Genomic DNA, 26,329 nt, shown 5'->3' on the forward strand with positions numbered 1-26,329 from the left:
ATAGCCACTCTTACTAAAACAAGTTTGATTGAAATCAGAGCACACCCATGTGAAAGATTTCTCTTTCTAACGACAAGCAGAGAATTCCAAATGCTGCACCAAACAGCCAGGACTCTTTGCCACTACTGGATCCCACCGCGTTAATAACAAGAATACCTAGATGGGCAAAACTCCTCTGCAGAGACAAAAAATGACTCAAGTGTTCGCTGCCAAAAGTTAACAACTTTCATAACTCACAAACCACGGGAGCTCAAAAGATACCTGAAGCACCGCAATGCTGAGTTCTTCAGCAGCTCCCAAATCAGGTTGCCAATGGCAATGATATATTCTCCTGGAGATTTGATCACCATGGCTTTGCCTACACTCCAGCCGACACATCGCTTTCTAAGATAATTGGAAAGCAAAAAGACTCATGATCCAACTAGATGATGCTTGACTATTGGCCTTATTGCCCCATTTTCATTAGTCTTTTGTTAATCTGATGAAGAGACAGATTTAAAAAATCACGGCAAAAAAAAAGGTGTTTCACATCTTTCTGTTTCTTCTCTAGGGTTAAACACAGCAGTGTCCTGAAATTGATCTTCAATTCCTGCATATTCTTGGCCAATTGCAGGAGGTCTGGCAACCCTTCTCCTAAAAGATGTTTTGAATACAACAAATCAGCTAGACTGCAGATAGAGTCATAGAGATGTACAGCATGGTCCAACCCATCCACGCCGACCAGATATCCCAACCCAATCTAGTTCCACCTGCCAGCACCCAGCCCATATCCCTCCAAATCCTTCCTCTTCACATATCCATCCAGATGCCTCTTATATGTTGCAAGGCCCCTCAAAGATCAGCAAGGTGGCCTTTGTGTGGAGCCACAGAAAATGAGGAAGATACTAAATGAATATTTTGCATTAGTATTTACTGTGGAAAAGGATATGGAAGATATAGCCTGGACGGAAATAGATGGTGACATCTTGCAATATGTCCAGATTATAGAGGAGGAAGTGCTGGATACCTTGAAACGGTTAAAGGTGGATAAATCCCCAGGACCTGATCAGGTGTACCCGAGAACTCTGTGGGAAGCCAGAGAGTGATTGCTGGGCCTCTTGCTGAGATATTTGTATCATCGATAGTCACAGGCGAGGTGATATTCCCAATCACCTCATTCAATTTGGCTGTCCAAGTGATATTAATATGACCCCATTTATGGTGTTGCCCATTTTCCTAACAACCACACCTAAACCAACTCAGGACCTTTCACAGTTCTTCATAAAATGGCCATACTTTTGAAGAACTTTGAATTAAAGTCATAATTTTAATGGTGATGAACCACTCTTTTATTTTCAGGATTCTACATGAAGGTCTTTTTGTGTAAAAGGCCAAAGATAAAGGGTTACTGGCAAGTCAAAATCAGCTGGGTTTGGAAATTTCACTGTCGGTCTTAGCTCCCCAACATGAATGAGTTTGTTTTTACATAATGGACAGCAACGTGGCATCCAAAACGGCCAGTGGCCAGGGGTTAATGTTCAAGGTAAACTAAAGAGCAACCATTTTGTCTTCCTTTGTCGGAGTGAATCTATTTATACACACAACAAATTTGCATTTCATCACTATCTGTGGAATGTGGCATTCAGGTTACATTTTAAAAGAAATATACCTGATAGGCTGTCAAATAATTTTGACATTCGGATGAATGATGCAAGGTGATACGTGAATAAAAATGCTTTCCCTTCACTGAGATCATCTGTTGGATAACTGGATCAATTATTGGATCAATACTTGAATCAATTGTCGTTGGGGGCCGGACTTGACCTTCAAATGTTACTCATTCATAAGATTGTCATTGCATTTTGACAGGTAACTCTCATTGATAGGAAAGGCAAAGAGTTTTCCTCTGGCAGTTTCACCTTTTCCTTGAGTGTACAGTTCATTTTTCAGAGTATCATCTGGTCCTTTTAGGTTATTCTGCTGAATCAGCAGAGATGCACTCCCCAGAAAAAAAATATGGAAAAAAGCATTTACCTTTCTGCACCATTTAGTGGGGTGGAAGGGGAAGCAAACCAAAAAAAAAGTTTCCATGTTTCTCATTTCTCTCTGAAAATTAGTAAATTGCCTGTTTGAAGGCCTCCTGCGTTTGGACAAATACGGCTTCAACACTTTACAAGTGTTTAGCTGGTTGAATTGTTCTTTATTAAATATTTATGCTCTCTCAAATCTCTCCCTTTTACTCACAATGCATCCTTAGCCCCACTCAACAACAGTGCTCAAACATGTATCAATTTCGGAGTTTGCATTCTCAACAGCTTTCATAAAAAAAAAAGTGCACCTAACTTGGCTTCCATTCTTCATGTGCCATAGATGCAGTAATCGGTCCTTGATGCCAAGTTCAGCCTTTTACAAGATACTAAGCACACATTTGACCTCTCATGACAGGTCAGTTCTCCACAACAAGAAAAACAAGCAACCGCACCAAGGTACACATCAAAAGGGGCTTTTCAATACCCAGCAGACAAGGGCAGCACTCCCAGTTATAGAATGAATATAAAATGAAGCCCAACAACTCATATCTCTAAAACACATACAGCAATACTTGGGCAAAAGCAATCCATTCAGGGACTGGCCAAGTGCAGCACTCAGCAAAGACTATCAGATCTGCACATGAGTCATGACAGGTTTATGCTGAGGAGAACAGAAATGAACAAGGAGATATATGAACAATGAAGGATACAGCCTCATTTGACTGTGAGACTAGTCTACACGTTTGCTCTCTTGTTCAATAGACTCAGAATTAGAATGTTAGAAGGAGTGTGAGTTTGTTTCTAAAACTTAACATATTAAAGCAAGGACAAAATTTGACCAAGTAATTATTTCTTACTTCCGCTGATTCAGGGTGAGATCCAAGGACAACGTGTATTTCAGAAAACTCTTATCCGTTCAGCACCTGTAAACACTCCAAGTACTCTGATTCGTCAGCACAATCCACTTCCTCTTTTTAGGTTACTCTTTTAGTAATCATCCAACTTGTGATTGCATGCAACATGAATTAGTAATGACAACTAAATTTCTGTCAAGTAATGTGGTACAAGACACATGGAACAATAAATTCCGAGCTGAGGAACAGCAGCAGGGCAGCACTCAAGAAGCTTCCAGAGTTTGACAAGTGGCAGGATGATCAGTCAAAATTCATTATTTCAAGAACTGTGTAACCATTATTACAGAAGCCTGGCAGTGCATTTCAATATTTGATGATGGATGTTTCTGCTTACCTCCACTTACTACTGCTCTTCAACACATCAATTTCCTTTCTGACTTGGCTTCACACCAAGCAAACGATGCTTTTTCACAGATTTTTACTCGGGCTGCTTAAACCCAAGAGAACTGTTGTTTCATTCATGTACTCCACCAGGTTGTAGCAATTCAACAAACTGCAATAATGGTCTTGCCTATTTTGCAGAAATCTGACACATCAGCATCGCGTCGATACAGATATGTGTAATTTTGACAAAGGCTACACTCAACAAAACAATTGTAGATACAAAGACTTACCCAATTTATATTAAAAACACTTATCAAAACTCTCAACTCCTGTCTATTATCCTGGGAACACACTTGAGAAATAATGTAAAAGCTTGAGAGAGAGTGCAGGATAGATTCATGCGCACGGTTCCTTTGTTCTCCTTGGAGAAGAGATTTGATAGAAGCATTCTAAAATATTGATGTACCTAGACAGGTTAGGTAAGGAGTAATTATTCCCATCAGTGACAGCATCAAAAACCACTGGGCACATATTTAGATTGATTAACTATAGATACAATAAATAAGTTCTTGATCAGTAAGGGGATCAAGGGGAGCAAAGTGCACATGATTAATGTTGAATCAACCAAGATCCAACTAGATGGTGCACCAACTGATGTTTCTATTTCTGTTACAAAACAAGCAATGGTACTGTGAAAAAGAATAGGTTTCATGCAGCAAGTAGTTAGGATTTGGAATCTGCTCACTTCAAAAAAGGAGGATTCAGGTTTGCTTGAGGCATTCAAGAGGAAAGGCAATTATTGTTAGCCAAGGAACAATGTGCAATGTTGCAGGAAGGTAGGCGAGTGGCACAAGGGCATTTGCTCCTTCAGAGGACCAGCATTGGGTTGAATGGCCTCCTTGTGTGCAATGATGTGACCAATATCTCAAAGCAAAATGAAGAATGCTCATGATAATACTCAATTCTAGTTTGACAACAGAAATATGTTCTAGCTCTGAGAAAGGGCTATTGGACCTGAAACATTAACTCCTATTCCTCTTCACAGATGCTGCCAGATGTGCTGAGTTCTTCCAACAACGTCTGTTTCTGATTGATAGCATCCACAGTTCTTCTAGTTTTTACGAGATATTTTCTATGCCTGATTTCTGATACATGGAAATTCACAAATTTGCAGGAGAACCAAAGTGAAAATAGTTACAGAGAAATAAACCTGCAGAATCACATAGGTAGCAAAGGGGCAATGGCACTGACTGAATTACTTTCCAGAGAGCCAGCATGGACCTTACAGGGTTGAATGATCTTTTTCTATGACTGTCTGACTGTAAAGAGTTGAATTAGTGAGTTCAATTCGAGGACACGTGGTCATCATTTGATTAGGACAACACATAGCAACTGATCAAATTATACCAGTACCCAAATTGATATGATGTTTTGTGAAAATGTTTCACTATTAAATCCCTTCTATCTGTGCCCCATTTGGCAAGTTAAGAACTGACTTTCAGGTATGAAATGCAATGCAGAAAGTCATCATCACTGGCCTGCTGCTCAGCATCAGGGTAAACAGTCAATGATTGAACCAAAGATTCTCATTGTTTCAACATGTTTTCAGTGCATATCAATTTTGAAATACAGTTATACAACACAGTAATGCTCACCATGTTCCTCATGCCAAGGAACTAGAATCAAGAACTGACTACTTGTTGGGTACAACAAGAAACTACTTAGATCTCCTCACTTGTTGATCTATCTTCGATGATCTTCAGTTTGCTGCCATGTCTACTTACATCAAGCAAAATATTCCAGTTTAGAAACAATTCATTGATAATAAAGTATAAATAGACAAAGTCTGTTCCCTGGGGTCAGGGAGTCCAGAACTAGAGGGCATAGGTTTAGGGTGAGAGGGGAAAGATATAAAAGAGACCTAAGGGGCAACATTTTCACGCAGAGGGTGGTACGTGTTTGGAATGAGCTGCCAGAGGAAGTGGTGGAGACAAGCACAATTGCAACATTTAAGAGGCATTTGGATGTGTATATGAATAGGAAGGGTTTGGAGGGATATTGGCCAGGTGCTGGCAGGTGGGACTAGATTGGGTTGGGATATCTGGTCGGCATGGACGGGTTGGACCAAAGGGTCTGTTTCCATGCTGTACATCTCTATGACTCTATGTAGGGATGTCCTAACAAAGTGATAACATTTAAGACAAGTTCCTGATGTCGCACAGGCTCCTCAACAGTTAACTGTTGACAGAGCAAAAGTGGGAAAAATTATGAAATATCTTAGTTTCCTAATTCTTAAAGCCAGTTGACAATTAAGGTTGGAAACCTTGATTCAATTTACAGAACGCCTTTGAAGTTGTAGCAATGACTTCGCCACAACTGAGAATCCAAGCTTAGCCAGAGTTCCTTCAACCTGAAGCCTGTTTAGTAGTTTTATGTCCAGCTTATGCCAACCAAAAGGAAAATGTATCACAGACAGGGTGAACTCAATGCTGGCCTTAATGAACATCCACAGACTAATGCCTATGTCACAGCAGAGGTCAATTGATACAATATTTGGAATAGAATCCAGTGTATTTACCATTCACGAGCCCTGACGTAGTCAGGCCGTTGTCCATCATTATTCAGATTAGCAAATGCCACTACATGTGGGCTTTTGTTTTTGTGGTTATGCTATAGATTTCCCCTCACAAAATACAAAGGGAATTCATGCAATTGCACTTCTTTTACTGAAATTTGAAAACTGACCCACATACTGCCTGAGCTGTTTCCACATCTCCTCTGCAAGTTACACATCAGTCAAGCAAGTTTATTTCAGATTCCCTATTTTATTTCTTTCTCCAAGTCACAGAATGTTACATTGAGTACAGGGGATTCTAATTTATTGAGGCAATTGTATTGCTTCAACCCAAACAGCAATGCACACAATGCAACTCCAAAACATAGTCAACAATAAGTGGGGCTCCAATATACAAGTGCTTGCAGTAAAACTGAACTGTTTCTTATTTTCAAATACCTCTATGGTCCCACCCTGACAACTTGATTATCACCGTGATGAAGGGCTTATGCCCAATAAGGGCTTGTTCCTGATGAAGGGCTCATGCCCGAAGTGTCAATTCTCCTGCTCCTTGGATGTTGCCTAACCTGCTGTGCTTTTCCAGCATCACACTCTCAACCTTGGATTATCAATCTGACAACCTTGCCCATTTAATACTTCTGCATTCCAGTAAGTCTGGCCTCTTGACTTAACAATTCCATCCATTCCACCCCTGGCAACAACATCATCAGATGCCAAGGCCCTCCGTTCTGGAATTCTCACTCTGCCCGTCATTCCTTCTTTAAAGCACCCCTTGTAATCTAATTCTTCAATCAAGGTTTTGGGCTATCATTCCTGATGTCTCCTTTTGTTGCTAAATGCCAGGTTTTGAGAGATTAGACACCTGCAAGATGCCTTTTGGTCATTGTATTTTCGATGATAGTTGCAACTGTAGAAACACCTGCCTGTAAGCTGAACACCTGTCTGACCATGAATGGGTGAGAAACTGTTCCTTAGCAGACAGATAGTCTTCACACTGAACTACACAGCCTTTCCTTGCATTAATAAATTAAACTCCTGGAGCTGCTGAAAAGCTTTTCATCAAACTAAGCCAAAATCTCTCAATGGGTATGTTCACACTTCCAAAATGCTATTTATTCCTCACTCAATGCAAATGAAATATTTAATTTATTTGTGATATTTATGAATTAGAAAGAATAATCAGTCGCAGTTGTGAAAGTTGTGCTTCCAAACGACCATTTGATTGAAACTTTGATTCCCTACCCTATTTTTTTTTAAAAAAAGAGTTTTCCACTCCTCTGCAGAGATTTTGTGCCATTAAAAACAATTTCTCAATTTTTGGAGTGGTTTAGCAATTCCCTCCCTCTCAAGATACAAAACGACCAGGGTATCCAGCCCTCTGTTTTCCTACCAGCTCATCGTATGCACCTGGCTTCATGATGTTAGTGGGCAGGATTCCTTTCAGTAAAGGACTGTACCTGAAGAATGATATCCAACAGCAGGCCATATTCAGCCACTCTCCCTGACAAACTGGCTCGTGATCTGGAAAGGCTGTCCTTCTTTACTCACTCCAATTAGCTGAGGAACAGAATGTTTTTACTCAGAAAACAAAAGAAACACCAGGAGGCAGTGCAAACACAACTTGCACATAAAAATATTGTTGTGCACAAGGTTAAGATTCTTTTTCCAACTCAGCATTCGACTGAATGTCTCCAAAGCATTGGATCCCAAAATCATTTTGTGTTCTGCACTCCAAATAAGAAAGCATTCATGTCAAAGAGCACTGAATTCCCAAAAGAACTTAAGAGTTTGATTTCAATATGTTTGCATTTCAGCTGCTCTTTCCTGTAAGTGGGGACATTTACTGGGATACCAGTTTGACCAATTGTAAACTCTTTACCTGCAAGATCAGACAGTGATTGTGGTCCAAGTGACGACGAACAAAGAACATCAAAACTGGAACTGATCCATTTGTAATATATATCCTGTATGTACTACCAACTATTCACTCCCACATACAATATCCATAGAAATCAGGATACGTCCAAAATAGCAACACCAGCAAACCTTATGACGTGTCTGCCATCCCTTTTGCAATGACATTACGTCCATCAGTTAATTGCAATTTACATCCGTGAAATATTCTTGTCCTCGTTCCTCGAGCCATGAACCATGACAGAAGGATAATAACTGCTGGATTGGAGCAGTGGCAAACTTCAGATTCACAAACGTTGATACAGTGCTCAATAGAAGTTTAAGCAGATGAACAGTTTATAAATACTTCGTTACAACAATTTAACTCTATACTGCCCATCATGAGGAAATCTACACAAAACTACATTCAGTCCCAGAAGTCCTGAAGGAATTCACTAAGGATCAAGAAAAGTATAATTTTTCAATACAACCATGTTCCATTAGTGGTCAGTGGTTTGGCCAGCATTTATTTCCATACTTAGCTGCATTTGAAAAGGTAGACTGGGGATGCACAATTAATAGTGGTCCAGCCAGCAATGCCCACATCCCATGAATCAATTAAAAACAAACATACAGATAATGCTTTGCAACTGACGCATGCCAACTGCTGGTCTGCACTTTTTATTTAAGCATGAAAAAGGCCTCGAAGCAAAGGACTGACTAACAAGAATTCTTGATACATTTTGCAAAAAAAAAATCTTTTGTAGCCTTCTTTAGGACAATTTTGTACTGAGAAGTCTTGGATTACTCAATACAGGATGGCAGAATGTTGTTGGGTATCTACAAAACATTCATTTAGTGACATGAAAAACCGCAAGTGCAAAGCTTCTGAAATGTAGTAGTGCCAGCAGAATGTCACGCACTTCTATTCAGAATAGTCTGAATGGTATTTTACGCTCCAAATGAAAACTTGTGTATGTTTTTAAACTTCAAACAGCAACTATTTTGACAACAGAAGCTCATGATGAAAAGGCTTGTTTCTAACCCCTGACATTACTGTGCACAAGGTGAAGCTTCATGTTCTATCTCATTGCAATATCTTATCACTGAACGCCTCCTGACATTGGATCCCAAAATGATATTGTGTTCTGTACTCCAAACATGTTCATGGCAATGAGGACAAAATTCCCAAAAGAAGTTATCAAGATTTTGCAGGAGTTCTCACATGATAGACAAATGGGCAACCTTCTCCATCATCAGCGGTAACAGCAGGGCACATTCTCTTCCAACCAGCTGAAGAGGTTTCACATCCATGGCCAGTGATTGTCATTCAAATGTGGGATAATTAAAAACCACAGTTCGTTTTCTCCACATCCTCCTGCCTCACATTACTGTGGAGTATTTCTTACTCAGCAAGAGTATAGAGGACATCTGAAGATGTAAAATACTTCACATACAATCAGTCGCTAAGACCAACACAATCATTTATAAAGACAAAATTCCCACCAAATTCCTTTAAACCTAAACTCTCCAGTTTGCAGTGGTTTAATTGCCACCTATAACCCTCAGAAATGCAGTTTGTTGTATCTGCTCACGAACTAGTGTTGATGACACAGAGTGCTACCGCATACATTCTGCTTTTCTTCGCTGTTCTTCCTTTCCCAGAAGCTGTGTAGCTAAACAGCAAATGAAACAAATGATTTGCAAGAAAGATTAGAAAGGCTTGAATTAGTGGTCAGGAGCAACAATCCCGAACATGAACAAACTAAATTGTTACTGCAAAACAAAAACACCTCAAATGATTTTCTGATCAAGTTATGTGGAGAGGCTATGACACACTTTGAGGGTAGGTGATGAATTGGAGGCATTGCAGAGAAGGTTCACTAGCTTTATTCCAGGTGTGGAAACCTTGCCTGAGAGGACCAGTCGAGAAGGTTGGCTTTGTATTTTTTGGAGTTCACAAGAATGGGAGGACACCTTACAGGATCCTTACCAGACTGGACAGGATTGATGCGGACAGGCCGTTTCCCCTTGTGGTAGAGTCGAGGACCAGAGGGACCACTCAGAATAAGGGAATGCACATTTAACAAAGATGAAGAGGAATTTCTAATCTCAGAGGGTATTGAATTTGTGCAACTCTTCACTGCAGAGGACTGCCAAAGGAAGTGGAAGCTGGGACAATTACAACATTTAAAAGGCATCCGAATGGGTACAAGAATAGGAAGGGTTTGGAGGGTTTTTCGCCAAATTGGACTTAATTAATTTCGGCGATCTGGTTGGCATGGGAAAATTGGACCATAGGGTCTGTTTCTGTGCTGTACATCTCTATAATTCTCTGACTGTCAAGGGTAAGTCATGAAGTCAGTTCAAGGTTGAGATCAACACATTTACAATCAGTAAGGGAATCAAAGGTTGTGGTGATAAGCAAGAAAGTGCAGTTCATGAATATCAGATCAGCCATGAGCTCATTGAATGGCAGAGAAGGTTCGTTGGAACAAATGGTCTACTTCTACTTGTACACCCTGTGGTCTTCTGAAACTGCAGTGATTGTAACAAGAACAGCCAGCCAGAACTCCAAGAATCTGAGTTCCTTGATTCGGACAGATTAACAGCCCCCATCAGGGAAATCTGGCTGACAGGTAATAACAGAGGTGTTCGAGGTTTTGTTCACTGAGAGCTTTCTCTGAGGAAGCAGTGTTAGTGTCAAGGATTTTGCACATGTGTAAATGAAGGATGGCCCAACCCCATGGAGTTATTTCAAAAACTTATTTCCTTGGTTAACGTCCTTCACAATATGGCAATGGGGGGGGGGCAAACAAGTCAAATGTAGATGATCCCGTGTAGCAAGTTAGCTGATTTGGGTTGATGAGGCCAAAGTTGGCAGTCAAAATCAGCCGGGCTTAATTATAAAGAATTATGGTGGAACTTAAGCCTATGAATGTCTTTATCTGATGCTCAAGCATACAATTCCTCAAAGATCAACACTGAGCAGGACAAAACATCTCAACTGATTTTGCCTCAGTGACAGTGGTGAATGAGGTGTCACAGTGTGCCATTAACACAAACTCAGGTCAAGAGTTTGCAAGAAGCAGAAGACCAGTAAATATACCACGACCTCCAAGATCTCCACCAAGCAACACACCACTGACTTGGAACTACGGGGCCACTAATTCTCTGATGCTAGGTCAAAATTCTCCAGCTCCCTTCCTAAGAGCTCTGTTGGTGTCACTCTACCTCAAGGACTTCAAGACGACAACTCACTCACCAACCTCCCAAGGGTCATCAGCAATGGCAATAAATGCTGACCTGGCCCCATTCCCAATCCCATTCCACCCAACGAACATTTCATCCAAGAGTGCTCCATAAATGGCCTTTCCCCTGAATAGAGACAATATTTTGCTCCATCTTGGGACCAAACTGGAAGGAAATGAAAGCACCATGAATCTGAAACAGAAGCAGAAATTGCTGGACAAGCTCAGCAGGTCTGGCAGCACTTGTGGAGAGAAATCAGAGTTAATGCTGCAGGTCAAGCCACCCTTCCTCAAAACATCTGATTTCTCTCCACAGTTGCTGCAAAACATGCTGAGCTTTTCTAGCAATTTCTGTTTTTGTTTCTGATTTACAACGTTCGTAGTTGTCAGCTTTTACTGTGAATTCTGACATGGGCAGTTAATGATATATTTCTCACTTTAGCAACAACATGGCATGGTGGCTCAGGGGTGGCACAGTGGTTCAGTGGTTAGCACTGCTGCCTCACAGCACCAGGGTCCCAGGTTCAATTCCAGCCTCGGGCGACTGTTTGTGTGGAGTTTGCGCATTCTCCCCGTGTCTGTGTGGGTTCCCTCCAGGTGCTCTGGTTTCCTTCCACAATCACAAAGATGTGCAGGTTAGGTAAATTGGCCATGCTAAATTGCCCGGAGTATTAGGTGCATTAGTAAGAGGGAAATGGGTCTGAGTAGGTCGCTCTTCGGAGGGGCAGTGTGGACTGGTTGGGCCAAAGGGCCTGTTTCCACACTGTAGGGAATCTAATCTAACCGACTCCATTTTATGGTACATCATGTAGGCTTCCAAAATTCTCAAAGTGCGCAACAGATGGAAGTGCATGTTGGAGTCAACATGAAGCTCCAACAAGAGCCTTCCTTTTCCAAAGTCCTTAATATCCATCCCTATCAGACAGGCAGTTCAACATCCAAATTCTCAACCAAAAACAAGAAAAAACAACAGATGTTCAGAAAAATAAAAACTTTGTCTGGGTAATCATTTAAATCATTATTTATTGACTTGGGATGTGTTGCCTCAAGCTCAGTAAAATCACATCAGCCTCAACAGCCATACATTTACAGTTTATACCCATTTACATTTGTTCTGATGCGCACCTCAGGGCCACAACAGAAGAAAATTCACCACAGAACAATCGTGAGATGAATTATTACTTGTGATGTGTTATCACAAATGATAACAGGGCCACAGACATCAACACTAAAAATAAACATAACACACTCCAAAATGTAGTCACAGTTACTGTAAATTGAGAAAGAATCCAGGAAACTAAAATTATTTGCAGTCTCAGTTCCCAGTAATAGACATTTTGATTCTTTCCAGTTTCCATTGAGATGATCGATGAAACATCCTGTCTTGTTAATTCACCTTTTTGACATTTCTGTAGACTAACTGCACATTAGGGGTACCTGAAATTAACATTGCGTTCACCACACAATGTTGAACTTGGAACAAAGAAAACAGGTGTAACAAACCAAACTGACTTGGAAACTAAGTGAAGCAAGAATTCCATTTGGAGTGAGTCACACTCCACTAACATATCACCCCCCTCAACACTGGAATAAACCGTAATCTCAATAGAATTGCTGTGGTGGGAAATTAAACCAACCTACGCCCACGTTCTGTTGGCTTCTAGCGATCAAAGACATGGTTTTATCACCATGACTTCTTGCGATTTCTGACAGACAGCAATCATGGAAGACAGATGCTAACCCCAAAGGAATACCGCCACCTCAAGGAAACCCCTTGGAAAAGGGTTACAAACATGTTTCAAGATTTGAGAAAGAGCATGGATGAGAAACAAAGGAAGAGAAATCAATTCCGGTATGAATTCCAAGGTCAGAGACTGGGAAAATTGCTCTTGCAAAGCAGCTAATACATTTTAAAAAGGTTCATCTGTCCAACAGTCAGTTCAAGTTAAATGACTGGTACTATCCTTTCTCATATAACTTCATGATGTGAGGATATACACTGTTTCTACCTATCCATTTCTTCAGATAATTAAGTAAATTAATACATTTTCATTATGACTCATACTGCTTTGGGGAGGAGCATCAAAACATTGTCTTGCTTTACTGAAATCAGATAAACTAACTTGGCAAGAAAAAATCCACAGTGACGTCCTCTAGAATTAACTGGCTAAAACAATTAAATATTCACACTTCGGATATGCATTCAGATCAATTTTTGTTTTAAAGCATTAACTAGCCAATTCAAATAGAATGTTAACAGGCCTAATCCTCTGTATCAGCCATACATAGACCATGCATTTGCTCTCGAGTGCAGGTGAATAGAAAAGATCGATCATTTCCGACTGCTGTCCAAGTATGACATGTGTTATGCTCTGGAAGCAACAATAAGATGCATTTATATCACGCCTCGAAAGCATTTAAAATCCCATGCTGCTGCCCAGGAGTATAATCTGACAAAATATGATACCAAATCAATAAACGAGATATTGAGACTGATACCAGAGAGATGAAGGTAAAACTGCCAACACCAGAATGGATGGAGTGCACATAGTTCAAAGCAAATTCTCGGTGCGTGGTCAGCCTGGATGAAGTTAGAGAGATGGGGAAATGTGCAGGTACTCAGAAATTTGAATACGGGAAAGTTTGTATTTCTTTTAAAGATGACCAAATATGTCAATACAGCTGAGAAATAAGTTTGAGAGAGTATTGTGCAGGTCGGAATATTAACAACAGCTTTTTAAAATGAGTGAAACTCGATCTACTGTCAAAGATGGGAGGAAGCCATGATAGCTCTTGCATCATCTAAACTGAGGGAAACAAAAGCTTGGATGACAGCTTCTGCACAGATAAGCAGAGACACCAGGCGAAAGTGAGGACTGTAGATGCTGGAGATCAGAGTCTAGATTAGAGTGGTGCTGGAAAAGCACAGCAGGCCAGGCAGCATCCAAGGAGCAGGATAATTGACGTTTCGGGCAAAAACCCTTCATCAGCAATGTCCTGATGGGCTTTTGCCCGAAACATCGATTTTCCTGCTCCTCCAATGCTGCCTGACATGCGGTGCTTTTCCAGCACCACTCTAATCTTGAAGCAGAAACACCAGTGATAGTACAGAGGAACAGTAAAAAGTGGTGCTTTTCATGAAGCATTGTGTTCAGCTGGGCTTCAGATAGGACAGTCACATTGCAAACTGTGCAGCTTCCCCCCAAGACAGTGGTCAGGAAGATAAGTGCAATCAGTACCAATTGGTCTTTCTGATATTTAATTTGTGGGGGGAAGGGCAGGGTGATTAAAGGGAAAAGAAAAGTTGTTATTTTCTCGAGTCAGGGAGTTGCTTCCGCATACACAATGGATCCAAAAGGTAGGGGTGGAAACTACATTTTGACAACAAACCAAACACAATGCCTGGATTGTCAGATTCAGGGTGCGTTAAACACAAGAACACTTGTGTGTCAAGAACAGAAGCAGCAGATTATCTGTCTCAGATACTGCAATGTCAAAGAGGTAAAAGCATTCCCATTCTGGACAAATGCAGAGACAGTTTGACCAACAGTAGCAAAGCATAATGAAAGAACCAAATGGACAAAAAACATTTTTAAAATACAATTTATACCTAATGCTTTCAATAAATATTGTGGCATAAATGTACCTTAACTTGGTTGAGTTACAGAACATTTTTAACATTCAATCGAGCAAGTGACTGGTTAGAATTCACGTTAGAAAAGATGGCCCTACCCATTACAAGACCCGCTCAACAAAGAGGCATACCTGGACAACAGGGTTTCCATACATGACTTTGCAGTCTTCAGGCTCCACTTTGACAGCTTTGTATTCCTGGCTGTCAGTGGTGGTAGAATCATGCTTGCTCCTTTTCTTTTTCTCCCGTTTTGGTTTGCGAGTCACTGCAGACTCAGCAGCCTGAGCCTGCTGCTCATTCAGGAGATCACCACAGAGTGAGGACTCAAACAGTGCCTTTCCATTGTGGTAAGTTTTAGTGATGCGCAATTTAATCTCTGGAGAGCCCGTCTTCTTTGGTGTGACAGGTTCAGGAACAGGAGGAGAGGGTGCTTTCTCCTGAATCTCGGGCTGTTTCACCAAGTGGTTTCCCGCTGTGCAAGATTCAGTGGAACTGATATTCTTACATGTTCCGTAGCCATTGGCAGATCCATTGGGGAGCTGGGAATATGCTGGGTGCTTGTTTGGCGTCTCATACATGTTAACATTGGAGTAGCCATTGGTGACTGGTGGGATATTATCAGCACCAGAAGCAGGAAAGATAAACCCTTGCTGGAGGGAAGCTTCACAGGATTGCCCTCTGTCTTCCCTGATGCCACTGCTGGCATTGAGAACATCAGGAACCTGTCTCATATTGGCTGAATCAATAAGTTGTTGCGGCAGTTGAATCGTGTTTCCCATGATACCTTTCATGAATGTGAACGAGAGATCCATCGTGTTGCCCCCGCATCCTCAACTTTCCCTCTCTCTTGTTGAGCCTGTGGAACAATGACAACACAAAATGTTTTTTCACTCTTCACATCAATGCACAACATGATCGTAACTCTCATGTAATGCAAGGCCAACTCCAAAATGATTCACTCAAGACACAACGAATCATATTAACTTGCTCAAGATTGGCTTGACTGATGATACCAGTTGTATGGACAGTTGTGCTGTAAACACTCAATGCTCTACACCAAGTTTACCGAGCCTTTAAATCAACTCATTTCAAAATGATCACATCTCTAACAGGATGAAAGAAAATACTACATACAGTTGGGAATTTAACCAGCACTGACCCCCTACTTAATGCCATATGGTATGATCATCCAGCACCACTCTAATCTTGAAGCAGAAACACCAGTGACAGTACAGAGGAACAGTAAAAAGTGGTGCTTTTCATGAAGCAAGAAAACTGCTTTCCATCATGATACTAAGATTTTAATAATATGAAATGTTCCAAGAAACACTTTTCTGGTCCAAAAGAAGGCAAGTAAATTTTGATTCCAAGCAGTCATAGAGATGTACAGCATGGAAACAGACCCTTCAGTCCAACCCATCCATGCAGACCAGATATCCCAACCCAATCTAGTCTCGCCTGCCAGCACCCGGCCCTTATCTGTCCAAACCCTTCCTATTCATACACCCATCCAAATGCCTCTTAAATGTTGCAATTGTACCAGCCTCTAGTTCTGGACTCTCCGACCCCAAGGAAAAGACTTTATCCATTTATCCTATCCATGCCCCTCAATTTTGTAAACCTCAATAAGGTCACCCCTCAGCCTCTGATGCTCCAGGGAAAACAGCCCCAGCCTGTTCAGCCTCTCCCTATAGCTCAAAACCTCCAACCCTGGCAACATCCTTGTAAATTTTTTCTGAACCCTTTCAAGTTTCACATCATCTTTCCGATAGGACCCCTATCGTGTGAGACAAGATGAGGAGGATTTTTCAAATTATCCTAACTTCCACCAGAATTTCTTTCTTCGATAATCATTTTTGACAATCAACTATTTTTTTCCTGAGACAGTCTTTCACACGAGGAGTTTCAGACTCTCTGCAACGCACCTAACCAGTTACAATGAGTAAAAGGAAACATACAATGGCCCCTTAAGAGTCATGTGTTTATTCTGCTCAATAACTGTTGTCAATCTCATAATATCAATTGTTACTCCATGGAAACAACTGTACTACGAACAACTTCCATTATTCCACACCATATTGTCAGACAAATGGCTCGTACAGGCTGGACTATTTCAAAACCAGGAACACTAGGAATGAGTCCAGGTCAAATTTCATGTGAACGGGAAAAGACTGTTGCATGAAGACAAAACCCAGCCCTGTGCACAATCGTGCAAATTTGGTACACTAGATGAGCCTTGTCAGCAAGAATGGAGCAAAGCTTCCCTTGAAGTTGCTGTAGTGCACAGGACAGCAGTACAACTACACCTTAGGTCCAGTATTCCAATGGTTCAATCTCTAGCTTTAACAGGGAAGACAAAACCCTATATAGCCACGTTGCAGGAAGTAAAAGAGATGATTAAGGGAAACATTCTCTCATCTAACTTGAGCATTGTTCATGATGGAGGCACACTGCCTCCACTCTGTTCTAGTTAATCAACATTCAAGACTTGATTTATTCTACTGTGAAATCCTTTTCAGATTTTGCCTAATTGCTGTTTTAGAACTCTTGCTCTCAGTGTATGAGACTTGGACAGTGAAAGGTCAGACAAACAAAACAAAACTCATCCCAGGAAAACCAGACCAACCAAACAAAAAACTGGACAAACCTAAAACATATAATGTACGTAACAGGACAAAAAGACATCCAAGGTTGCTAGTCAGAATGTCTGATCACGTTCACTGTTTACAGAAATTGGTTCGGAAAGGAAGTTGAAATACAGTGGAATTATTGGCAGCCAATTGGATTTGTTTGAAAATGATACGGCTCAGCATAGAAAACGATGTGTAAAGATGTTTTTAACTACAGAACTATTCTTCCAAGTAAAAATGACCATCATGACCATTTATATGTTGGAACAGGCACACAAGAAACACCAGCAAAAAGAACATCTTTTTAAAGTGCTTGCGATAAACTAGAGTGAAACAGATAACCAATGGGTTTTTGGTTCCCCTGCAATTCATATGCTGTATGTCAGAGAGATATAGTGGTGAGGTGGGGGCGTGGAACACGTGTGTCTGTGGGGTTAGGGAATAAACAGAGAAGACTGTGGGAAAATGGAAGAGTGGGATTATTCAAACCCACAGCTATTTATTTGTAACCTTCAAATGGAAAGTGGAGGCCAAATTATTGATCAGTTATTACAAGTTTCAGACTCCCATATCTGCCAATCAAGTTTGCACTGCAGCTATAAGACTTTAGCCAGGGTACTTTCCAGTATAAACCAATGAGTTTCTAGGTGAAGTCACAACTGAGTGCTTCCTGCTAATCCACGCCAAGAAACATCAAACGGAAATCATTGTACTGTACTTCCCATTGGTTCGTCCCTCACATACCCAATTACTTATTCTGCCTATGCAAGAATAGGAAACTGCTAGGAGTTTGCTATTTTTAAAAACATCTACAAACAGCACAGCAACAACACATTTTACGGCAGCACTTACGTAACAAAGATACAGCCAGAACTCCAACTGCACAGAGATCAGCTGCAATCTGTATCACTAGGATCAGAAAATGAGCCGTGAATACAGGGGTATATGTATTGCAGTACATGCAACGGCAGATCCTCATCAGGCAGTAATTAGACACAATAACCAGAACTCAAATTACAAAGGAACAATTGGAGAAAAAGGGGCGGAAGGGTGGTTCAAAAAGCAGAGGTTCTCAACATCACTGTACAAATACTGAATTTCTTGAAGGTCTAAAATCAAACAATGGAGTGAACACCCAGGACAACCTATACAGTATCCTTATTTCCTATGTGTCTGCTCATGTCACTCATAACTGGCAGATGTTCCCCCTCAGGGCACAAGATTACAGTCAAGGCCGCATTTACCTTTTTCTATAATTATTATTTGCAAAATGCACAGCAAATCCATCAACAACAGCAGAACAGCAAGTAAACGTTCTCAAGGAGGAGACTCGGCAGACCCAATGAATGTGGAACAATGGATTTAACTGGCTTATTCACAAAGATAATTATTATCAAATGTTGCAAAGTGCAATATATAAAAATAATACACATCAACCTTACAGGTGATTCACTTAGGAATGATCCTCCCTGCTCATTCTCACCACCTTTCTTCTCTTAGAGTCATAGAGATGTACAGCATGGAAACAGACCCTTCGGTCCAACCCGTCCATGCCGACCAGATATCCCAACCCAATCTTGTCCCACCTGCCAGCACCTGGCCCATATCCCTCCAAACCCTTCCTATTCATATACCCATCCAAATGCCTCTTCTTTAAAGTATTCCTGAAAGGTAAACTATTGGTCATCAACCCTCATGGATCCTTGTGTAACTCATCAATTTTGGTTTTCTGACACTCCTGTCAAGTGCCTGGGTACATTTCATTACGGTTAAGGCATTGTACAAACACTAGTTTTTGTGGGTGACAACAAAGACTGAACAACACTGGTCTCTCAAACTTCAAACTTGGAAATTGACCAAGTATTCAAGTTTTACTCAAATGCTTTATCCGATAGATATTTACAATCCATTAAAAATCAGAATTCAAAAACTAGACTTTCTCAATGAACAAACTCAGTCAATGCTTCTTCCTTAATTTAAAAAATACTTCAGCTTTCTACTGTTTCTTTGTTTAGTTCTTAGGAGAACTCACTCAACATCCGAACATACTTGGCAGCTTTGACAAAAGGTCAGTTAGACTCGAAATGTCAGCTCTTTTCTCTCCCTACAGATGCTGCCAGACCTGCTGAGAATTTCCAGCATTTTCACTTTTGGTTTCAGATTCCAGCATCCACAGTAATTTGCTTTTATTTTTTATTAAGAACATACATCATAGCAAACACTGCATTGCTGAATATATTTTCAATCAACACTGGAAACACAGTTTTTCTTTTTTTTCAAATTATGGGAGGAGCATGAACCGACAAATTAATTTCAATCAAGGAATGGCAGGTCTACCACAAAGCTCCCTGTATATTGCAATATTTACATAGAATTCCCAAGTGACCTCATGCAAATGAATAAAACACCTAAACAGACTTAATGATTTAATGTACCAAATAATCCCCAGATACCAGCAAAGTCCTCAGGTTGTACTTGAGTCTAGTTAATATTATGGTAAACTGTGCAAACTAGGTAGTTCTTTTCTTTACAACATATACAAATTCATGATTGATTTTTTCTTTCAAACAATTTTTCTGTTAACAGAAGTCAGCTGTAGTCTAAATGGAGCTGAATAATTCGATCACACTGCAATTGGCTTCTTAGTTTACCAAGTTGGGGGCGGGGGGAGTGGTGGAAGAGTAAAAAGAAAACGAGATTGAGTTATCAGCCAGGCTGTACTCTGGCAGGGCCTACAGAGATCTACGCATGCAGGGATCAACCTCAGGTTGAAGAGAGAAAATGGGATTATTGAGAGAGTGCCCTGTTTTTTTTTGGGGTGGGGGAGGCAATGAAAAATCTCAATCAGCTCAAAACTGCAGTAATTTACATCACCATCTCATATTACCAATTGATGGTTTGCTTCTGAAGGCAATGCCTACATATTTGTGGTGATCAGCTCAAAACAGAACATCAGAAAAAAATTAACAGAGATTGGCAGCACAGCACATCAAGTAAAAGAGTGATGGATGACCTTTTCTCCTGAATAAGAAGCTGCTTTATCACTGTTTTTTGCCCACTCTGAATCGAGAATATGGTTGCTGACATGTGTCCCCTTCCCCTCTGCAGCAATATGGGGCATTCTCCACAGTTGAAAATAAATCTGTTCCCAGATGTGCAGTGAGCAGCTGAGCAGTTTGTTGGTGCACTGAATGACTCAGCTGCTCACGTTCCCTCCCTCCCTCCCTCCCCACAGAGAGCCAACAAGGACAGGAACTTGCGTGGTTTCTGATCATGAACCCACATCCTTTCCCTCTACATCATCTGCACTGTTAGGCGCAGCATTTTAAAACACCACAAACATGGAAGCACAGATAGACACTACAATCCTTTGCTTATGATGAAATAAAATTCCCTTCTGAAATAAACAATGCAAAAACTAGACCTTCTTGAAAAACATCAATGGAGCCATTTGAAAAATTGTAGCACCATTGTCATCAGAAAAGCCAGTCTGGTGACAAGGACTGTATTCGTCACAGTCTTCTCTGAGCAGAATGATATTTAGTGAAACCACATTACCTGACATATAAAACCGGTTTGGTCAGAAACACATTATTCTCTTCCTCCCCTCCATTTTATTTGGCTAAAAAGCATCAATGATTTGGTGCTTTACCAGGGAGAAAGGTCTGACATGCAAAAGTGAGGGCGAGAAATTATCTTATGGCTCTACAAGTTTGGATACTATCTTTTCTAACAAACAATCATAAACATCAATTTCACTTCGCTTTAATCATTTTCAATCATATTGCAACAATCTAATTCAGTGATGTTGCTCCATATAGAAAAGCCAACACGGTCAATTTCATACTACTTCAGATTGTATCATCGTACTGAACTAAATGGATTTAAAAGCTTCACTGATCAGTAAAGGCTGACTAAGGATTTTAAACAATGCCGTGTTTGGGAAACAGCTATGTTGCAACAAACTTTATTTCCTCCCTCAATGCTCTCTCAAGGGTCAGCCATTTCACGCTTGGGTTTGGGTCCACAGGAGTCCTCCTACATCTCATCAAAACAGCCCTTCCTTATGGGTGAACCAAGATAACAAGTGTGATTTTCCAACATCCCTTGCAAATTGCCTAACAATGTACTCAGGAGTATTTATAAAGCACACCAGAGACAGTCAGTGGTAGTAGAACTACCACACAGCTGTTCTGGTGAGTAGACCAACATGGCACACAGAAATTCAAACCGGGTAAACAACAGCTCATGTGCAAAGCAGGAAGTGATCTGTTATCCATCTCACATTCTGAGTTATCGCCCAGGTGAAACATTCTCTTCAGTTAACTATTGACCTCACTGGAATCAGACTGTTTTGTTCAGCACCTAAATCCCAACAGTGTCAGACAAGAGTTGTTTAAAGTGCTCATGTAAAAACACAAAGCATCTCATGGATAAAATCAGGGCGGAGTATGAATCTGAAAAGTCAAATGTCAATGAAAAGCAGAAGGAAAAAGGATGAAAAGGAAGGAGGCTAAAAACAGGGCTGATCAGGGACAAAAAAAATGACAATCTTATGGAGGCAGAGGGCAAGGCTGAGACTGAAAGAGCAGTATCCAGTCATCATGCAAGAAAAGGATGTCAACGCAATTACACAGAAATTGCAGGAGACCTACGAACTATTACTGAGCAACTCTAGATCATGGCTGATCATCTCCCTCAAAGTCACTTTCCCACAGCATCCCTATATGCTTTGAAATCTACTATTTCTAGTAATGTATCAATCTCAGCCTTGAACATCATCAATAACTGAGCCTCCACAACCTGACGTGGTCGTGATTTCCAAAGATTCCCACCCTGAGTGAAGAAATTCCCCTTCATCTCAGTGCAGAATGTCAGTTCCCTTATTCTGAGACTTCTCTTCACCAACAAACGTGTCAAACGTTGTACAGCCCTTTCGTGGAGGAAGAGGTAATACAAAAAAAATTAAATTGGCAAACAGTTCATATGGTGAACATACTTAAAGGATTATCCATACCCCAAGTACCCATGGCCAGGAAGATACAGCATCTGGTATAAAAGGAGTGATGGCAGTGCTGGAGCCATCATCGTTCTATTGTCTTTGGGTATACATCAGTCTCAGAGGCTAGGAGGGCTGTCATACACAAATATGCAAAAAACACAAGATAACTCAGGAAACACAGGTCAGTAAGCCTAAAATTACTCTCAGGGAGTCAGGAACCTGCAGAAAAGAACGGTTACTTGGAAAAAAATGAACTAATATGATACAGCTGCTGTTGAATTTTTAAAAAAGATTTGGATAGGCAAATCGGATTTTGTTGTTTGATGAAATGTTGAAAGATGTTGATGTGGTATACATGGACTTTCAAAATCAATGAGGAGAAAGAAAGTCATCCATTAGTTTAACAAAACTGACGAGAAAATTGCAGCTACTTGTATTAAAGGGGTAATGGCAGTGTTGTCACACAACTGGCTCATAGAGTCATAAAACAGGAGAGTTGCATAATAGTTGGACAGATACAGCAGAGTCTGAGGAGCAGGAAAACTCAACGTTTCGGACAAAAGCCCTTCATCAGGAATCATTCCAACATCGATTTTCCTGCTCCTTGGATGCTGCCTGACCTGCTGTGCTTTTCCAGCATCACTCCAATCTAGACTCTGATCTCCAGCTTCTGCAGTTCTCATTGTCACCTATATACAGCAGAGTGCCCGTCAGAGGTTGGGATTAAGATAAACGGTCTCTTTGATGTGTCAATGACCTGGATTTCTGTTTTTAAGCATACAAGTTCAAAGCTTGCAGGTAATATGAAACTCCCTAAGTGCAGTTAACAGTGAGGAGGATAGCACCAGACTTAGGAAGCTATAGACAGACAACTAAACAAATTTGAAATGACACATGTTGAAAGGAAATTTCAGGAGAGATACTACAAATTAATGATGCAATGTAATTAGGAGTACAGAAGGAGAGACTTGGGTGGGTGGGGTGGTGGTGATGGTTTGCTTATGTACATACTTTAAAGTGGCTTGACAATTTCAAAACTAAAAATCAGGATTCCTGCCTTTATAAATAAAACAGAGTATAAAAAAGCATCTTTATAAACTACTTGTACAATATAACCTGGAGTACTGCACTGAACTTGAACAGGAGCATTAACTCCTTGGAAAGATTTCAGAAGAGATTTACAAGATGGTATTTACAAGATGGTATCAGAGATGAGGAACATTGGATATCTGAAGTGACAAGGTAAACTGAGATTGTTCTTAAAGCATTATGTTGAGATTCAAAAAAGATGTTCAAAAGTTATGAGAGATAAAGATAAACTAAACGCATAAGGATAATATGCTCCCACTTTCAGTATTGGAGTCAGTAACCGGAAGACACAGATTTAAAAAATTTGGGAAAAAATATCATACTCACATAGTGATTATGCTACTTAATGCACCACTTCAATGTGTGAGCACAGGATCATGGGACTGTCATCATGAAGTAGTCTGCCATCTTGTCTTCTCTGCCTCTCTGAATTAGTCATGCTCTTAATTTCATTCTCCACATAATCCTGCACATGCTTCCTTTTCAGATAATAACCTAATTATCTTCTGAATGCTTGGCTTAAACCCACCTCCACCACACTTTCAGGCAGTACTTTCTCGTCAGAAGAAAGGCTGTGGCATTGTGTTGCTATCACTACATTATTCACAGTTATTAATGTTCCGGGAATATCAGCTTGAATCCACTGTGGTGAATAGTCAAATCTGAATTCCATTTAAAAAGTCTGAATTTTTTTTTGAAAACTAGTCTAAGATGTTGTGAAACTTGAAAGGCTTCAGAAAAGATTTACAAGGATGTTGCCAGGGTTGGAGGATTTAAGCTGTGGAGAGAGGCTGAATAGGCTAGGGCTGTTTTCCTTGATGCGTTGGAGGCTGAGGGGTGACCTCATCGGAGTTTATAAAATCATGAGGGGCATGGATAAGATAAATAGACAAAATCTTTTCATTGGGGTGGGGGGGGAGTCCAGAACTAGAGGGCATAGGTTTAGGGTGAGAGGGGCAATCTGGTCGGCATGGACAAGTTAGACCGAAGGGTTTGTTTCTGTGCTGTACACCTCTATGACTCTATGACTGTAACAGCAATCATGTAAACACCGTCAATTGTCATATAAACCCATCTGGTTCACCAACATCCTTCTGAGAAAAATATCTGCTATCCTTTCCTGATCTGGCCCAAATGTGACTCCAGATCCACAACAACACAGGTGACATGTGGCTGTCAAAGAGTCATACAGCACAGAAACGGAACTTTCAGTTCAAACAGTCCATGCCAAACATAATCCCAAACTTAAGTAGTCCCATCTGCCTATTCTTGGCCCATATCCCTCAAAACCTTTCCTCTTCATGTCCTTATCCAAATGTATTTTACACATTGTATGTGGGTACAAATACACCACTTTCTCCAAAGTTCATTCCACACATGAACCACCCTCTGAAACTGTGCAACAAGCCACTCAGATCAAAGGTAATAAGGGATCGATAATAAATTCTAGACTAGCCAGCAACATCCACATACTATGAACAAATAAAAAAGATCTTGGCATGTGAACAAGCTGTTTTTCAATGTTCCTTTTGGTAGAAGCAGAAGTAACATTAAAAATAGATTGCAGATAGGCTTGGAAAGAACACACTGAAATAGTTTTGGTGAAATCAGAAGAGTAAGACAACAAGAGAAATCTGTGAAAGAACTAGCTGAGGCACTATGGGCCAAATGGCCTCCATGTCTGTTGTAAAAATCTATACAAGCAACTGTCAGTAAAATACATACTTTTTGTTGCAAAGAAGTTTTAAGTTTACAACCACATTTAAGCTCAGAAATAAATTTTTAAGTTTCATTAATTGTGTCAGCTTCTGCTCACAAACATTCTTCTTCCCACTGTTTTCTTTCCAAAATGACAACAAGTGCTATGGTTACATTTTGAATGTCATCTCATCTGCTGACAAACATGGACATCAAAAACTGAACAAGGCAGGAACGTCACCTGTCAAAAATCATTTCTCAGAAAAACCTCTGACAGCTCAGACAGATGACAAGTTGCCCTGATCTTTTCCACCACCATCCCCACATCTGCAAGAATTGCCCTTACAAAAAAAAGCAAATAGAAATGTTAATGTCTCAGAGCAGGAGGTTGGGCCGAAATGAGGCAGGGGAAAGAGGAGGATAGTTACTTAACACCTTGCCAAACAAGTACACTTAACCTACAGACCAGATTATTGGATTTTGAGATGAAACTTAATGTTGCATCCTCAGTCATCAGCAGGAGACAGACTGCTGCAATATGGCTGCCAATGCCCCTTTAAATCTAGCTTGTACCTTTCCCCCCCCCCTTCATCCTCACTCATGCCCCTCTCGCCAAACAACATGTAGCAAAGGAAGAAAAAAACAGTATCTCACTGTCCATCCACACCACCAGGGGAATTATCACTCCATGGAACAAAATATGAAATGACAGCTGAATGTCACAAATTTAAGGAAAAAAAAATACTTGTCCTGAAGATGAGAAGTGTTGGAAAACAGAAAAAAAAACAAACACTACTACCTGCAGGTTGTTCCATTCTAGTCAGAGCCAGAAAGGCTCAGCTTGCTGGGGATTCAGAGACTGAATTAATCCAGGAGGAAGGAGAGAAGGATGTCCAGGCCGCTCGCAGCTTTAATGGGGAGGGAAGTGAGTGGGGGTGGGACGGGCTGGGAGAAGGTTTTTTTCTCTCTCTTTTTTACCTCCGTCGTTTTGGAGCTGCCATTGTCAGACTGGCGAGATGGCGGCTGCAGCTTTGACAGAGGAGGAGGGGATGGAGAACGACGCGGGGGTGGGGAGATCTCTGTGGTGTTTTGAAGCTGCCGCTCGGGGCTGGGACTGCGGCTTGGCCTGGCTGGTCTCGCCACCCGGGGCCCCGGGCCTGTGGTGCGCTGCCTCGCCGCCTGTGCGTGTTGTTTTGGCCGCCTTCCCTCCGCGGCCGCACAAAGGCCCCGGGCCTCGCACCCCCATTGGCTGCCGGGCCCCGCACATGCAGCGGAGCATCACGGGACATGTAGTCCACTCGCTGATTGAC

At 41.0% G+C, this 26,329-nt stretch overlaps 1 protein-coding gene across 4 annotated transcripts in view; it reads right to left on the reverse strand.

The window, feature by feature from the left end:
• The window catches only part of nsd3 (nuclear receptor binding SET domain protein 3), a 101,743-nt gene extending 75,808 nt beyond the window's left edge, over window positions 1-25,935 (reverse strand). For 3 of the 4 annotated variants that reach the window (XM_043681452.1, XM_043681453.1, XM_043681450.1), the window contains exons 1-2: window positions 25,819-25,935; window positions 14,732-15,456 (exon numbers count right to left, since the gene is read on the reverse strand). In XM_043681452.1, the coding sequence (XP_043537387.1) occupies window positions 14,732-15,412 (681 nt within the window). In that variant the 5' untranslated portion in view covers window positions 15,413-15,456; window positions 25,819-25,935. Of the gene's footprint in view, window positions 1-14,731; window positions 15,457-23,648; window positions 24,039-25,818 lie in introns of those variants that run through there. The other variant, XM_043681451.1, reaches the window with a different exon arrangement.
• Between the last annotated feature and the right edge of the window lie 394 nt (window positions 25,936-26,329).

Source organism: Chiloscyllium plagiosum, chromosome 42 (genome assembly GCF_004010195.1).
Source record: "Chiloscyllium plagiosum isolate BGI_BamShark_2017 chromosome 42, ASM401019v2, whole genome shotgun sequence".
In the NCBI taxonomy this organism is placed as follows: Eukaryota; Metazoa; Chordata; class Chondrichthyes; order Orectolobiformes; family Hemiscylliidae; genus Chiloscyllium; species Chiloscyllium plagiosum.